Below are 18,023 nucleotides of genomic sequence, written 5' to 3' on the forward strand. Positions count from 1 at the left end.
TGTCTGACTGATGGACATTACCATATTGCCCTTTTTCTATGTATAACATTATTGCACTTAGTGTTTGCTACTGACAAAACAGGTGTGTTGGGTGCTGCTGGACTCTTTTTTGAGGTGATATTAGGTGGCTGGGAATCAAAATTACAGGATTTGGAAGGTGGGTGTGTATGGAGACATTTGATAGATCTTGGTCACTGGACTCATCAGGTGGGCTCCTGGTTCTCAGCAAAACTGGACTTGATCCATGAAGCGTCAGGTGCACCTTTGACAAAGAGCTATTAGACTTTGTGTTAAAGTAAAATGCTGCCAACATGTTTTCAGGGTTTCATGTACCTCCTTCTTTAAAGATCAAGAGATTGGTGGCAGCAGAAGACCAGTGACAGCATTATGGTACTCTGTAACAAAAGTGCACTGTAAGGTGCATTGGGGTGCCATTCAGAATTAATGGTATCACATCACACTAATGCTGTAAGGCATTGTGTGAACCCAACCTAGTTTTTGTTATTGCTTTCTATTGCACCAAAATCTCAGCAGCCTGTGAGACTTCTAATATAACTACAACACATGTTTCTAAGCTGTTGCAAATTGATTGAAACCAGAATTTACAGTAAAAGCAATGAATGGTCAGGAATGGCATGATATAAGCTCCTTTACCATCTGTCAAGGACAATAAACTACTTTATTGTCCATAGTCCTGGCACAAGTGCACTTTATGTCCCTTGCACACAAGGCCACCTATCTACTATGCATTTGAATGTGCCTGGGAGGGAGTGATGCAGCATCTGGCCTTGCTACTAGCAGCCTATCAACGTTTCTGGAAGGCTTCAGACAAACAGGGCAGAACACTGTACCTAATGGTGTTAAGGTGCCCAGGGGACCAAGGGGATGTTCAGGGATAAATGCCAGGGAGGCAGTTTGTCTGCCTTAAGTTTGGCTGTAAAAAAACATTGTCATTAGTCAGTATTAATTCTTCATAAAGTCCTACAGATAATTCTCTAGAAGGCAGAGGATGGAACATTTCTGTAAGCTGTGCCCTCTTGTGGATTGTTCATTGAAAATTTTGGAGGATTTTGGACTAGTGACAAAAAAATCGGTAGAAATTTTACAGACATGCTATGATTAGAAGAGAAAGAATTGGTACAGTGATCAGACAGTAGTAATGATCTAGTCATTTTAATTTAGCCACACCATGCATAATAACTCTTCATTAGACATGCACATTCTGTTTCGTTCCGAATCGAAATTCGGACGAATTTTCATTATTCGGACATTCGGATGCATCCAAATTACTGAATTACAATGCTAACGAATTCAAGCGAAATTCGAATCAAATTTTCAAAAAATGACATTTTGCGACCCGAATTTGGGGCCATGTATCTCGGGGCCACTTATAGCTAGGAACCCCAAATTTGGTATGAAAACACAGTAGAACGAGCACTACAACATATCCACTTCTATTCTCTATTTCCATTCTGATCTTTTCTATTCAAATTCTATTCAATTTCAAATTCATTCTATACGAAATTTGAATGTCGGAAATAAATATATATATATTATAAAACTACCATCTTCCGAAATTTGAATTTAGTATATAATGATTTTGACTTTAATAGAAAAGATTTTAATAGAATATAAAAGAATAGACTAGAAAAACAATAGAACAGAACATAATAAAATATAATATATTCTATTCTGTTCTGTTCTATAATTTTTCTAGTCTATTTTCTATTTTATTATAATCGCAAAATGTCATTCTCTGCTGCAGAAAAGTGCTTGACATTTTGCGACCTGACTTTGGGGTCACTTGGAGCTAGAAACCCCAAATTTGGATATGTTGTAGTGCTAGTTCTACTGTGTTTGCATACCAATTTCTATTAAAATCAAAATCATTATATACTAAATTCAAATTTCGGAAGATGGTGGTTTTATAATATATATATATATATATATATATTTCTTTCCGACATTCAAATTTCATATAGAATGAATTCGAATTTGAATAGAAAAGATCAGAATGGAAATAGAGAATATAAGTGGATATGTTGTAGTGCTAGTTCTACTGTGTTTGCATACCAATTTTGGGGTTCCTAGCTATAAGTGGCCCGAGATACATGGCCCCAAAGTCGGGTCACAAAATGTCATTCTCTTCTGCAGAAAAGTAATATAAATGAAATAAGATGTGTGTGTTTTTTTTGCACTGGTACACTGCAAGTATGAGAAGTTGATGTGACAGATGTATATAAGTAAGTCCCTAACCATCTTCCAAAATATCTGATTCAAATGGAAAATATTAGAAAAAAAATATAATTTAATAGAATAAAATAGAAAGAATATACAACCATCTTCTGAAATTCAAATTTCAAATAGAATAAATTAGAATTTCGAATAGTATGAATTCAAAATTTTTAATTAATTAATTTTAGATTTGGATAGAAAAGATTATAATAAAATAGAAAATAGACTAGAAAAAATGATAGAACAGAATAGAATATATTATATTTTATTCTGTTCTGTTCTATTGTTTTTCTAGTCTATTCTTTTATATTCTATTAAAATCTTTTCTAGTAAAATCAAAATCATTATATACTAAATTCAAATTTCGGAAGACGGTGGTTTTATAATATATATATATTTCTTTCTGACATTTAAATTTCGTATAGAATGAATTTGAATTTGAATAGAAAAGATTAGAATGGAAATAGAGAATAGACTAGAAAAACAATAGAACAGAATAGAATATAGATACTAACTATTTCATTTTTAATTTCTTTTGCATATTATTATTTGTTTCCATAAGATCTCTTGCAGACTATTAGCATCTATTTTTTTTTTGCAGATCTCCTGCAGACTATTAGTATCTATTTTGTTTTCTAACCAGATCTCCTGCAGACCATTAGCATCTATTTTTTTTGCAGATCTCCTGTAGACTATTAACAGCCATTTCACTTCTTTTTTTTTGCAGATCTCCTGCAGACTGTTAGAATCAATTTAATTATTTTTTGGAGATTACTTTTTATTTCCATCAGATTTCCTGCAGTATAATAACATATATTTCATGATTTGCAGATCTCCTGCAGACTATTAGCATCTATATCTAAAGGAAACGACTGCAAAAAAATAAAAATAAAAATGAAATAGATGCTAATAGTCTGCAGGAGATCTGCAAAAAAAGAAATAGATGTTAATATACTGCAGGAGATCTGATGGAAATAAATAGTAATCTGCAAAAAAAAAAAGAAAAATGAAATTGATTCTAACAGTCTGCAGGAGATCTGCAAAAAAAGAAGTGAAATGGCTGTTAATAGTCTACATGAGATCTGCTAAAAAAGAAATAGATGCTAATAGTCTGCAGGAGATGCAAAAAAAATGAAATAGATACTAATAGTCTGCAGGAGATCTGCAAAAAATGAAACAGATGCTAATAGTCTGCAGGAGATCTTATTAAAACAAATGGTAACATGCAAAAAAATGTAAAATGAAATAGATAGTATCTATATTCTATTCTGTTCTATTGTTCTAGTCTATTCTCTATTTATTTTCTAATCTTTTCTATTCAAATTCGAATTCATTCTATACGAAATTCAAATGTCAGAAATATATATATATATATATATATATATATATATATATATAACCATCTTACGAAACTCGAATTTAGTATATAATGATTTTGATTTGAATAGAAAAGATTTTAATAGAATATTAAAGAATAGACTAGAAAAACAATAGAACAGAACAGAATAATATATAATATATTCTATTCTGTTCTGTTCTATCGTTTTTCTAGTCTATTTTCTATTTTATTATAATCTTTTCTATTCAAATTTAAAATGAATTCATTTAAAAATTTGAATTCATACTATTCGAAATTCAAATGTATTCTATTCAAATTTGAAATTCAGAAGATGGTTGTATATTCTTTCTATTTTATTCTATTAAATTATTTTTTTCTATTCTGTTCTAATCTTTTCGATTTGAATTAGAAATTTTGGAAGATGGTTAGTTACTTATACTTACTTATATATATCTGTCACATCAACTTTTCATACTTGCAGTGTACCAGTGCAAAAAAAAATACGCATCTTATTTAATTTATATTTATGGTATCAACGAAGTTGTCAGCATGCCTGATTGAAGGAGTCACAGATGTCGATCGCAAGGCAAGTGCATATGCTGTATGTCATTGTCCACTTGCCAAAAGTTGTGTATTGTATTTGTCCACTTGCCACGTCACCTGCCACAAGTTGTGTATTGTCCACTTGCCATGTCACCTGCCACAAGTTGTGTATTGTCCACTTGCCACGACACCTGTAACGAGTGCCACGTGACCTGACACGAGTGCCACGTGGCCGGCCACGAAATATTTTCGAATCCGGTTGAAATGGTTTCAAATGCGTTTGAAATCATTTCGAATCATGTTGAAATCATTTCGAATTCAGTAGAAATATTTTCGAATTTGGTTGAAATATTTTCGAATGTGACCGATTTTTCGAATTCAGCAGAAAACTAAAGGAAATACGAAAACGAATTTAACGAATATAACTAAACTAAATTAATTAATTAAGGAATTAAAACTAAACAAAACTAAACAAATTTTTTTCCTTTTGCACATGTCTACTCTTCATTAGGGTCTTCTTATTGGTTAACTCTAAACAGTCTCATTGACATTGACAGATGTTTACGCCACTGTTCTTTATATGTGTCTCTCTTATGCCGCGTGCACACGATCAAACTATCCGGCGGAAAAGTCCGGCGGACTCGAGTCCGCCAAACAATCTGCCCGTGTGTGGGCTCCAACAGACTTTTTTTTACCCAAAAGTCTGGCAGATTTAGAAAGTAATTTTGACTCAAAATGTGTCCGCCGACTCGCAGTCCGGCGGACAATACGGCCGCGTGTGTGCTAGTCCACCGTACTTTTGAAATGAATAGACTTTTGCCGCACGGAGAAAAGTCTGTTAATTTTGAGCGCGGCTCCAGGTAGCCGGGAATAGCGAAGTCGCTGGCCCGTCACCTGGTATGGACTTAAAAGGAAAGCCCTACACCGAAAAAATGGCGTGGGGGTCCCCCCAGGTCCAAATCAGACCCTTATCCGAGCACGCAACAAGGTCGGTCAAGAAAGGGGGTGGGGACGAGCGAGCGCCCCCTCCTGTGCCGTACCAGGCTGCGTGCCCTCAACATGGGGGGTGCTTTGGGGAAAGGGGGCCACGCGGCTCCCACCCCAAAGCACCTTGTATGGGTCTGCGGACGGGGGGCTTATCGGAATCCGGGAGCCCCAATAAGGGGGCCCCTGGATACCGGCCCCCCACCCTATGTGAATGATTATGGGGTACAATGTACCCTTACCCATTCACCTGTGAAAAAAATGTAAATAAAACACAACACACAAGGGTTAAAAATAATTTATTGCACAGCTCCGGGGGTCTTCTTCCATCTTGGGGGGTCTTCTCGCCAGACTCCTCCGCTATCTTCTGCTCTTTTGCTAGCTCTTTTACTAGTGGAGGAGCCCAGCTTTCTTCTTCGCCGGTGCCGTCCGGGGATCTTCTTCTGACTTTAGGGGTCTTATCTTCGGGGGGCTTGTCCCCCTCTTCGGTTCTTCTTGCCGGGCCTCCGCTCCTTCTTCCAGCTCTTTTACTTCCGGTGGCCCGGTCTTCTGTCGCAAGACATGACCCCCGAAGTTGGAAGAAGACCCCGGACTGCGGCGGCGATGAAGAAGAAAGCCGGGCTCCTCCACTAGTAGCAAAAGAGCAGAAGATAGCGGAGGAGTCAGGCAAAAAGACCCCCCAAGACGGAAGAAAAGACCCCTTGTGTGTTGTGTTTTATTTACATTTTTTCACAGGTGAATGGGTAGGGGTTCATTGTACCCCATATTCATTCACATAGGGTGGAGGACCGGTATCTGGGGGCCCCTTATTAAAGGATTAAAGGGGGCTCCCGTATTCCGATAAGCCCCCCGCCCCCTTTTGTTTGTCCGCCGGATAGTTTGATCGTGTGTACGCGGCATAAGTAGCACTGGTCTGCCCTCATTCATGGTCACTTCTGTGAATTACTGGTACTTATACATGTATATTTTTCTCAGCAGAACCACATGATTGTGTTTATGAGGGCTCACTATATAAGGTGAGTAATTTATCCAAATGTGTTTTAGATTGAACAACATATAGCATGTAGTATCTTAAGGATATGGAACATAATATAATTGTGCTGAAATGTTAAAGTAGAACTAAAAGCAAAACTTTTTTTTTTCATTTGCAGTAGAGCAAGGGAGGGCTATATGGCCCTTGTAGGTTATTTTTTTTTTTTTTTTTTGCCATCTGAGTCTCATTGAGAAAATTTTCCTTCACTTCTTGTCCCATAGCCAATACAGTAAGTGAGAGGAAATTCCTCTAAAGAGAGGGAATTCCTAATTGTCACCAGGGATTCCCTCACATGCCGGAGGAAAGGGTCCCGCATAGCTCTGAAATGTTGCAATGTTGCACTTTGTCCGCTGTGATGTGATTTTTCTTAAAAAAAATAATAGGATGCTACTTGATGATCTGTGCGGTTCATGCAGTGCTGGGGCAAGGTCATCTAGAGCCCAGGGGAAAACATACCAAATTGTGTCCCCCCCAAGATGTATGAGCATTACGTGTTAGCAACCCCCCCCCCCCCCCCCCCCCCCCCCCAAGAAAAAACAAATTAAGCACTAATCTGCATGCATACCCCCTAACCATAAATCTCCCCTCCTCCCAGTACAAATCTTTCACCTGCTGAAATCTCCCCTCCCAGCACAAATCATTGTTCTCCTCATCCCCCTCCCAGCTTAAATGCTTAAATCCTCACTCTTCCCAAATCTCCCCAGCACAAATCTCACTCCCTGAAAAAAAATGACCCTCTACCCTGCAAATTTCCCCTTCTCCCCTTGTTCCAAATCTCCATCCCAGCACAAATTCTACCCCCAAGCCCCCCTCCTAGCACACATCAACCCCTTTTCAAATTTCCCCTGCTGGCACAAATCCCCCCAATCAAACCTATGAGCACAAATCCCCCCCCAAAAAAAAACAAATCTCCCCAAAACACCATTCCTAGCAGCCCCACTAATTTCCCCTCCTAAAACAATTCTTTTCCTCTGCCACCCTCCAAATTCCCCCTCCCAACACAAATCCCTTCCAACTCCTCGTGGTGCCCTCCCACCTATACATGATAGCACATTGCCCAGAGCAGCTCCCCTTCTGCCCACCCCTTGTCCCGGCCCTGGGTACATGCAAATATATATGTAAAAAAAAAAGATGCAGCGCTAATTAAAACTCATAAATGTATGAATATGAGTATGAATTACTCATGAAATACATTAAAAAAAAAATTGTAAATACCAAAGTGAAAAAAAGAACAAAGGGAAAAAGAAAAACTAAAGCAAAGTCCCATCAAAGGAAAAATCCATAAATTATTAAATAACAGTGTCCATCCAAATTAGCAGGAATAAGTTTGCAAAAAGAAAATAGTGACAAAGTCTTCAAAGCAAACACCAGAAAGCGATGACCGCCACAGCAGTCTCGCCCAGCCTAGGGAGGTAAGGTCTCCCTCAACCCTTATGGAAAATCCGGAACTCCTGCTGTTGCTAGGGGTACAGAAAGCGATGACCACCGCAGCAGTCTCACCCAGCCTAGGGAAGTAAGGTCTCCTTCAACCCTTATGGAAAATCCGGAACTCCCGCTGTTGCTAGGGGTACAGAAATAAATAAAATGAAAAAGACTTCCATGATGAAGTATGTTGATAAATGTGGTTTAATAAAAAATAAGTTTGCACTTACAAGAGAAAGGTCATCTATCAGCAAACAAGCAGTGTAGATATGATTTGCCAGAGTTGCGCTATCTCCATTAGTCTCACTCTACTTCCTATATCGCACGCCCATCCAACATCATGGAGATAACGAACGTGATGACATCACCATCAGAGGCTCCACCCTACAAGTTTCATCAGCAAAAAGACATTGTCTGGGGATTGGCCAGGATGAAATTGTCATCACGTATAGTGGTTAAATACTCCTCATCGCCATTTGACTAATGGCAAATTAGATAAGTGGGAAAATAGTTTTAAAACCTAAAAAAATACAAAAACAGTGGGGAATGTTTATTCAGACGTACGAAGTCTAAGGATATATAAAGGAGAGAGACCTCAGAGAATCACAAACTCTGCAAGATCAACAGTGAACAACATTATATAATAAAAAGATTACTGTAATTAAGAACAATAATATTAAGTATTTCCTGAAAACATTTTTTTTTAAATGTATTTTTTTAAAAAAATTATATATAAATATATATATATATATATATATATATATATATATATATATATATATATATATATATATATAAAAAGGGGAAAAAGCCAACCTTATTTAAGAGTTACTAATGAAGCAACTCTAGATTTTCCATAAGCATTGAAGGAGACCTTACTTCCATAGACTGCTGCAGCAGTCATCACTTTCTGGTAGGCAGGTTATTCATCCATTTTGAGTGGTGATCTGGATGAACTTTGTTTGCTTTAAAGACTTTGTCACGATTTTCTTTTTGCAAATTCATTTCTGCTCATCTGGATGGACACTGTTATTTAAGAATGTATGGATTTTCCTTTGATGGGCTTTTTGATATTAGCAGCTTATTTGTCAATTTCACAAGTTCTTTTTAGTTATAGCACATCGTTAGCCTTAGGGCTTCATATCTTTATTATATATATAACCAGCTACTAGACGTTGTTGCTTAAACAGTCCATCATTGACATTTTAGAGCTCAACACAACATAAATGTTGATGGAGTCTTTGATGGTAACAAAAAACAGCCTGATGAAATATGCGGGTTGTTTCTTAGATTAAAACATCTTTTAATATCTGAACTTCATACTAGCTGGGATGTGGCCTATCTTAAACATTATGAGAGAAAATGGTACCCCAGAGTCTGAGGTGGGAGGTGAACTCACAAAAGGGTGAAACTGATTTGGAGGGTTGGTTTATATATTTTAACAAAACTGGTATCAAATTCATTCAAATCCTTATAGAAAAGAAACAAATGAAACTCAAAGTTTTGAATGATGAAATTATTTTGGTTAAAGACAAACTAATTCCATTTAAGGATCAGGAAATCTATAAGTAAAAATATGATTTATTGCGGCAATGTTTGGAGAAGGAAGATAATGATCAAAAGTCCAGGAAAAAGAAAAAATACAATAGGGATTTTGCAGATTATTCCAATAAAGTCATTTTTAAATGGCAAATTAAAATGGATGAAAATGTGGAGGATGGGAGAGCCAACGTCAATGTGGCTACCTCATCCCAACCTCCTCCTACCACATTCCCTAACACTATGATACCACCTCCCCTCCCAAATAGGGTGAATGATAGGAACAACTTGAGGAGTTTTTCCCCTAGAAACAACAGAGGGAATTCCAACTTTCCCAATCAGAATCCTAACAGACATCAAGGTAACACCCGTCAACAAGGTGTTCCCTATCATAATTATCAAAAAGGAATTCCTTATCAGAGGGGTCCTGCTTATAACTTTAAAAATAATTATCCTCCACAGAGAGCATCAATGAGAACATAGGGAAGACCCTATGGATTTTGTAAATAATTGCAATTCAGATTTAAGTGGTCAAAGCCCTAGAAACAGACCCATCCCTTTGCAAAATAGATTTGCAGCTTTTTCCAACTATCAGGGAGATAGATTTGAGGATATTCAAGCCATCATGAGACATCAATACAGTGATTATCCTATATCACAAAGGGAAAACTATCATGATTCTCCTTTTAAAGATATGGATGAAAGTCAGTCTTGTTTTTTTTCCCATGGGCAACAACAGGGCATAAAGGGGCCACGAAGAAAGAGAGGCATTAGAGGGGGAGGAGGGTCAAGGCCAAAGAAAAGAAAGACGTAGACATCAGTGCGGTTTTTAATTTGAATTTAGCCCAATTAACCCAATGGGAACAAAAAGTTCTCAGCCAGGGTTTAAAATTTGCTCCTCCACATAAACTTAATAAATTCAAAACTTTCATCAATGTGCATAAATGTATTCAGAAAATTAATATTAAAAGACATTTCATTTTGAATCCGATCGATAATAGCAGTCAAATTGTTCATAAGCCTTTTCTCCTACCTGATAATAATATCATGACCAATTCAGTGCCCCAGATAATTGCTGAGGGTGATGATAGTGTTCAAGTTTGTCACGCCAATTTCTCTAATGCTTCTCTCTTCAATCCCCCAGGATTTTTTGCCCCTTCTGTGCAGGTATTCAAAGATCTTGTAGTGAAGGATTTAGTAGCATTAAGAATCCCTAGGATTGGAAATGCTAATGAACTTCAATCGAATCTCAAACAGATTTGTGAACGTAATGATATAGTCATACATTCCGCTGACAAGGGGGGTGGGATTGTTATTTTAGACAAATCTCAATACAAAGAAGAATGAATAGAATACTATCTGATCGAGAGACTTACACGCCTTTGGCCTCTAACCCCACTGTAAAATTTAGGAAAGATCTCTCTAATTTGATTGACCATGGTTTTCAAGAAGGGATTTTAAATCTTATCTTATACCCATAGTTCCGAGAGTGCCAGTTATGTACTACCTGCCCAAGATTCACAAAAATCTTGCTAAACCATCGGGTTGCCCTATTATTAGTGGCATAGACTCTGTGACAGCAAGAATTGGCAGGTATTTGGATAGTTACCTTCAACCTTTACTTCATACCTAAGAGATACAACACAGGTTATAAACTTGTAGGATGGTTGCGAGTGGAGAGAGGGCTGCATTCTAGTGACAGCAGATGTAGCCTCTCTTTACGCCATCATATCCCATCAAGCAGTACATTTTTACCTTGAACAAGATGAGTCTTTTGTCTTCAGTACAGAAGAATTTTATTATGGAACTTTTACGATTTGCAACGGGTCAGAATTATTTTTAGTTTGGGGTTAAATTTTTCTTGCAGACCTGTGGTGTTGCTATGGGCGCAAAGTTTGTGCCCAGTTTAGCAAACTTTTTTATGGCCCGTTGGGAGCAGGAATGTATAGACAGCGAGCGTCCCAGAGAGTTGCACTTCTGGAGAAGATATATTGACAATGTGCTGTCCTTTGGGAGGGAGACTTGTCCTCACTTGAAGCTTTTTTCCTTAAATTTAATGATAACAATAGAGGTATCTCTTTGCAATATGAAGCTAGTGACACCCAAATTCATTTATTGGATTTAGATATCATCGTTAAAGATGGGCGGTTTATTACTAGCACATATTTCAAAGAGGCCAATCTAAATGATCCCTCTATCTAGCTGCCAACTCAGATCATGCCTGGCTGTGGTGCCCAAAGGACAATTACAGCGAATTAGGCTTAATTGTACAGAAATTGTAGATTATTACCAGCAAACATCTATTTTTAAACAAAGATTCCATGCTAAAGGATATCTTGAAAGAGAAATAGAGGAAACTATTACTACTGTTGCAAGTTTGGATAGGTATGGTATGCTAAATAGAATCAGAAAAATGATAAGGTACTTGGTTCTATTATCCCAGACTGTCCGTTATAATCTATAGAGGAGTTCCCTGTTTTAGATAGTGATGGACGAACTTCCGACGGGACGTTTCACGAACACGGACCGCTAATGTGGCCGATAGTTCACGAACCGGAACGTTCGCGGCGGGCCCCATTGACTTCAATGGGAGGCGAACTTCGCAAACCTACAGGTCAAATTTGCAGCCACAAAATAATTAATAGCTGTGCAAACATAGTCCCACCACATGGCCAATGACATAACACATGTATAAGGTGAATCTGGGATCGACAACTACAAGCATTCTTTTTTTATATGGGAAATTGTTGTGACAATTCAGGACTGTGGAGAGTATGAAGGCAATGGAGGAGAGGGAAGGTCAGGGACCAGGGTAGGCAAAGAAGAGGGTGCAGGAGATGATCACCAGCAGCGTGACATACAGTAATGACACCAGCACCGTGGTAGAGTCATCTGACAGCAGCACCGTGATAGAGAGCACTGACATCAGCAGCGTGACATACAGCAATGACACCTGCACCGTGATAGAGTGATCTGACAACAGCACCGTGATAGAGAGCACTGACATCAGCAGCGTGACATAAAGCACTCACACCAGCACCGTGATATACAGCACTGACAGCAGCACCGTGATAGAGAGCACTGACATCAGCAGCGTGACATACAGCAATGACACCTGCACTGTGATTGAGTGATCTGACAACAGCACCGTGATAGAGAGCACTGACAGCAGCGTGACATAAAGCACTAACACCAGCACCGTGATAGAGAGCACTGACATCAGCAGCGTGACATAAAGCACTCACACCAGCACCGTGATATACAGCACTGACAGCAGCACCGTGATAGAGAGCACTGACATCAGCAGCGTGACATAAAGCACTAACACCAGCACCGTGATATACAGCACTGACAGCAGCACCATGATAGAGAGCACTGACATCAGCAGCGTGACATAAAGCACTCACACCAGCACCGTGATATGCAGCACTGACAGCAGCACCGTGACAGAGAGCACTGACATCAGCACCATGATATACAGCACTGACACCTGCACCATCAGCAGCCCCAGGAGGAAGTCAGCATAGCACAGGGATGATGGGAGCCCCTCATAATGAGCATAGCACAGGGATGGTGGGAGCCCCTCATAATAAGCAGCCCCAGAAGGATGTCAGCATAGCACAGGGATGGTGGGAGCCCCTCATAATAAGCAGCCCCAGGAGGATGTCAGCATAGCACAGGGATGGTGGGAGACCCTCATAATAAGCAGCCCCAGGAGGAAGTCAGCACAGCACAGGGATGGTGGGAGCCCCTCATAATGAGCATAGCACAGGGATGGTGGGAGCACCTAAAAATATGCACAGCAGAGGTACAGCCCCAGGAGGAAGTCAGCACAGCACAGGGATGGTGGGAGCCCCTCATAATATGCACAGCAGAGGTACAGCCCCAGGAGGATGTCAGCACAGCACAGGGATGGTGGGAGCCCCTCATAATATGCACAGCAGAGGTACAGCCCCAGGAGGAAGTCAGCACAGCACAGGGATGGTGGGAGCCCCTCATAATATGCACAGCAGAGGTACAGCCCCAGGAGGATGTCAGCACAGCACAGGGATGGTGGGAGCCCCTCATAATAAGCAGCCCCAGTATAAATATGACACTGCTCAACCTCTTCAAAGAGGAGGGTACGGGCATATAGTACGGTGTGCTTTTTTTGGACAAGGAAGTGAGCCAAATGAAGAAAGAAGGTCTCTGTGCTCGATTAAAAAAATTGTTTATAGACATATACATGGTCTACTGGTCACATGTGTTGAATTCCTCTGAGATCCATGCCTCATTCATTTTTAGAAATGTGAGGTAGTTAGCACTGTCGGGAGCTAGGTGAGTACGCTTATCGGTCACGATCCCCCCTGCTGCGCTGAACGTCCTTTCGGACAGGACACTGGATGAGGGGCAAGCCAACAGTTCGATTGCAAATTGGGCAAGCTCTGGCCAGAGGTCAAGCCTGCCCACCCAGTAGTCCAGGGATTCATCACTCCTCAGAGCGTCCACATCGGCCGTTAACCCGATGTAGTCGGACACCTGACGGTCTAGGCGTTCCCTGATGCTGGATCCGGATGACACCTGTCGATGGGTCGGCTGAAAGAATGACCTCATATCCGAAGTCACCAACACATCTTCAAACCGGCCTCTTCTTGCAGGCTTGTTGGATTGGTACCCGCAACTCCTTCTCTGGGAGTGGGAATTGCTCCTCTGCCAGTGCACGCAAAAGCAAAATGCAGCATTTCTCGAAGCAAGGCCTGGAAGTGCTGCATTCTGACAGCCCTCTGTGACGGCGGTAACATTTCCGCCATTTTGTGTTTGTACCGGGAGTCTAAGTACGTTGCCACCCAGTACTGGTCCTTGACCCTTATGCTTTTTATACAGGGGTCCCTATTAAAACACTGGAGCATGAAGGCCCCCATTTGCACTAAAGTGGAAGCGGTGTGGTGGCCTGGCTCCTGCTCATCATCCAGGATAATGTCGTCCTCTTCATTCTCCTCTCCCCATCCACGCACAACAGGGATCCCTGAAAGGTTTAAAGCATGCTCTTCTTGCTCCTCCTCATCCGCCCCGGCACCATCCTCCTCTGACTCCTCTTCAGACTACTGTTGTTCACTTGTCTCAGATAGAGTAGCCCCCCTGGGAATTCATCCAGCATTGTGACTTCCTCATCTTCCCGCTCCTGCTCCTCCACAGCTTGATCAATGACACGACGCAATGCATGCTCCATAAAGAAGGCATAAGGTACCATGTCACTGATGGTGCCATGGCTGTGACTGACCAGTTTGGTGATCTCCTCAAATGGGCGCAGAAGTCTGCATGCGTCGCGCATGAGCAGCCACTGGCACGGTGAAAAAAACCCAGCTCCCCAGAACCGGTTCTGCCGCAGAGTTCATACAGGTAGACGTTAACTGCACGTTTCTGCTGGAGCAGCATATCAAGCATATAGAAGGTTGAGTTCCATCACGTCGGGCAATCGCAAATAAGACGTCTGACCGGCAGATTGTGTCGCCGCTGAATGTCAGCAAGGCGAGCCATGGCCATGTAAGATCTTCTGAAATGGGCCGAGATTTTCCTTGCCTGCCGCAAGATGTCCTGGACCCCAGGGTATTTGACAAGGAATCGCTGCACGACCAAGTTAAAGACGTGTGCCATGCATGGCACATGCGTGATTTTGTCATGTTTCAATGCGCTAAGCAGATTGGCACCGTTGTCACACACCACTTTACCAACTGTCAAATTGAGCGGTGTTAGCCACTGATCTGCCTGTGAACGCAAAGCTGAAAGGAGTGCCAGGCCAGTGTGGCTCTTGGCTTCCAGGCAAAACAGACGCAGCACGGCATGGCAACATCTCACCTGGCATGTCGAATAGGTTCTGGGGAGCTTGGGCGGCGCAGCGGAAGAGATGCTAGCAGCGGAAAAGGAGGAGTCAGCCGAGGAGGAGAGGGAGGAGGATAGAGTAGAAGGAGGAGGAGAAGAAGAGTCAGGCTTGCATGCAATCCCTGGTGGTAAAACCAAATCTACACGGGTGCCACGGGTTACATGCTTGATGGCCGTCAGAAGGTTCACCCAGTGGGCAGTAAAAGTGATATACCTTCCCTGCCCGTGTTTGCTAGACCATGTGCCTGTGGTCAGATGAATCTTGGCACCGACACTGTGTGCCAGAGATACATTTACTTGCTGCTGAACATGGCCATATAGCTCTGGGATGCCCTTCTCTGAGAAATACTTCCTTCCTGTGACCTTCCATTGTGGTGTTCCAATGGCCACAAATTTGCAAAAGGCCTCCGAGTCCACCAGTTTATATGGCAGTAGTTGGCGGGCTATGAGTTCTGACAAGCCAGCCGTCAACGGTTGGGCAAGAGGGTTATCCGGCATCATAATTTTTTTACGCTCGAACATTAGGCCCATGGAAGCCTGCCTTTTTGCAGAAAAACTTGAGCTTGGCGTGATGGAAGGTGGAGTGGAGGACAATTGAGAGGAGAAGGAGAAGTAGAAGATGAGGCTGGACGGTGAGAGCCTGCAGTGTGGCTTTGTGTGTTCCGTTGCTCCCACTCGGCTCGGTGATGTCTGCTCATGTGCCTTCTTAAGGCAGTTGTCCCTAGGTGAGTGTTGGGCTTACCGCGAATAATGCGTTGACTGCAAAGATTGCAACGCTATTGTCAGCAGCGGACACGTTAAAAAAAGCCCACACTGCGGAGCCATGTGCCAGTGTCCTGGGAGCGCCAGGTGTGACCATACATGGTTGATGACTCGCTCCTGATACATTTGCAGTCTGCTTTGTCCCTCCTGCGCAATGTAAGTTATTCCTGCTTCTCCTCCCTATCTGCTGGTCCATATCTCCCTCTGAACTCCCCTCCTCTTCCTCTCTTGTGGGCACCCACGTGACATCACTAGACACGTCATCATCAACGTCACCTTCCCCACCGCTATAAGTAGAGATCTCGGAGTAGGCAGCAACACCGGGGACCAACCTCCTCCTTGGGCTGATCTGGGTACTGTCGTCAGACTGCTGAGTAGCGGTTGTTGCTGCCTCCTCTTCCTGATCCAATACCAAGAGTGGCTGCACATCAGAAATGTCTTGATATGGATCGGAAAATAATTCCTGTGACTCAAGCGGAAGGTATGTGGTGGTGGTGCTGGTGGTAGTGTCTTTGGGGGTGCACATAGCAGAGAGTGAAGAAGAGGGTGCAGATTGAGAGGATGAGGAGGGTGCAGAAGAGTAAGGCTGAGCGAGCCACTCAACCAAGTCTGGTGCATCCTTTAAAGTAATTGAACGCACCTTCTGCAACTTCCCACTTTGGCTCAAGCCTGTTGCTCCTGCCCTACCCCTACCACCCCTGCGGAAGGGCCTGCCTCTTCCTCTGCCTGTCATTTTTTAAATGACCCTGTGACAAAACTCTCAGTCCCTATACCGATGAAGGACTGCTGCAGTGTAGTGCACCTCAACCCTATGTATTGTGGACCTATACCAGTCCTTATAGAATAGCAGACTGTACCTCACTCAACCCTATGTACTGTAGTACCCTATACCTTACCAGTCCTTATAAGGACTTTTGTGGACCAAGTAGGTTGTGTGTGAGTGATTAGCAGACTGTACGTCAGTCCCTATACTGATGAAGGACTGCTGCAGTATAGGGCAGCGGTCAGCAGTAGTGCACCTCAACCCTATTTATTGTGGACCGATACCAGTCCTTATAGAATGGCAGACTGTACCTCACTCAACCCTATGTACTGTAGTACCCTATACCTTACCAGTCCTTATAAGGACTTTTGTGGACCAAGTAGGTTGTGTGTGAGTGATTAGCAGACTGTACGTCAGTCCCTATACCGATGAAGGACTGCTGCAGTATAGGGCAGCGGTCAGCAGTAGTGCACCTCAACCCTATGTATTGTGGACCTATACAAGTCCTTATAGAGTAGCAGACTGTACCTCACTCAACCCTATGTACTGTAGCACCCTATACCTTACCAGTCCTTATAAGGACTTTTGTGGACCAAGTAGGTTGTGTGTGAGTGATTAGCAGACTGTACATCAGTCCCTATACCGATGAAGGACTGCTGCAGTATGGGGGAGCGGTCAGCAGTAGTGCACCTCAACCCTATGTATTGTGAACCTATACCAGTCCTTATAGAGTAGCAGACTGTACCTCACTCAACCCTATGTACTGTAGCACCCTACACAGACCAAGTTACCAGTCCTTATAAGGAGCTTTGTGGAACAAGTGGGTTGTGAATGATTAACAGACTGCAGCAGAAGGGCAGCAGTCAAGTATAATATTCTTTCTATATTTGGAAGAAAGAATATTATACGTGTACAAGCCTATTACCATACCACTGATACCAGTCCTGAAAAGAACCTTTGTGGAACTAATAGTAACAGCTACTGATTAAACTGACCCTCACTGCCTCACACACTGCTTCCTGCCTGTCCCTATATAAACTGACAAAACAGAGGCTACTGGAACAATAATTGAAATAGCACTTTTGTGGACCTGTTAGTAACAGCTAATGACTAAACTGGCTGTCCCTGCAGCACACACCGTCCTGTCCCTTTCTCTAAACTGACAAAAGACACTCAGGCTGCTGCAACAATCACTAGCACAGCACTGCCTATCCTGAACTACACCTAACACCTATACCAGTCCTGAAAATAACTTTTGTGTACCAAATAGCTAGCGATTTGGGTCACTGTAATCTCTCCCTGCTCCACACAACAACCTCTTTCTATAGTGACAGAAGAAAGAATGTAAAATGGCCGCCGGATCGGGTGTATTTATAAGTTAGGGGGAATGTCCAAGTGTCCATGTGCTGTAATGTCTCAATTGGCTGTCCTGTACCCCATGATGGATGTGTCATCATAGGTCAAAGTTCTTTTACACAGTAAACACGGAAGTCCGCCGGGCGAACGGTACCAATAGTCCACCGAACGGGCGGACCGCGAACAGC

At 42.0% G+C, this 18,023-nt stretch overlaps 1 protein-coding gene across 3 annotated transcripts in view; it reads left to right on the top strand.

The window, feature by feature from the left end:
• LOC143935931 (mucin-5AC-like) overlaps positions 1-18,023 on the top strand; it is a 251,510-nt gene that overhangs the window by 189,996 nt on the left and 43,491 nt on the right. For 2 of the 3 annotated variants that reach the window (XM_077460146.1, XM_077460163.1), the window contains one exon: positions 6,077-6,117. In XM_077460146.1, the coding sequence (XP_077316272.1) occupies positions 6,077-6,117 (41 nt within the window). The remainder of the gene's footprint in view (positions 1-6,076; positions 6,118-18,023) is intronic. The other variant, XM_077460154.1, reaches the window with a different exon arrangement.

This window comes from Lithobates pipiens, unplaced genomic scaffold (assembly GCF_037356315.1).
Source record: "Lithobates pipiens isolate NorthernLeopardFrog02 unplaced genomic scaffold, aLitPip1_a1.2 Scaffold_10, whole genome shotgun sequence".
In the NCBI taxonomy this organism is placed as follows: domain Eukaryota; kingdom Metazoa; phylum Chordata; class Amphibia; order Anura; family Ranidae; genus Lithobates; species Lithobates pipiens.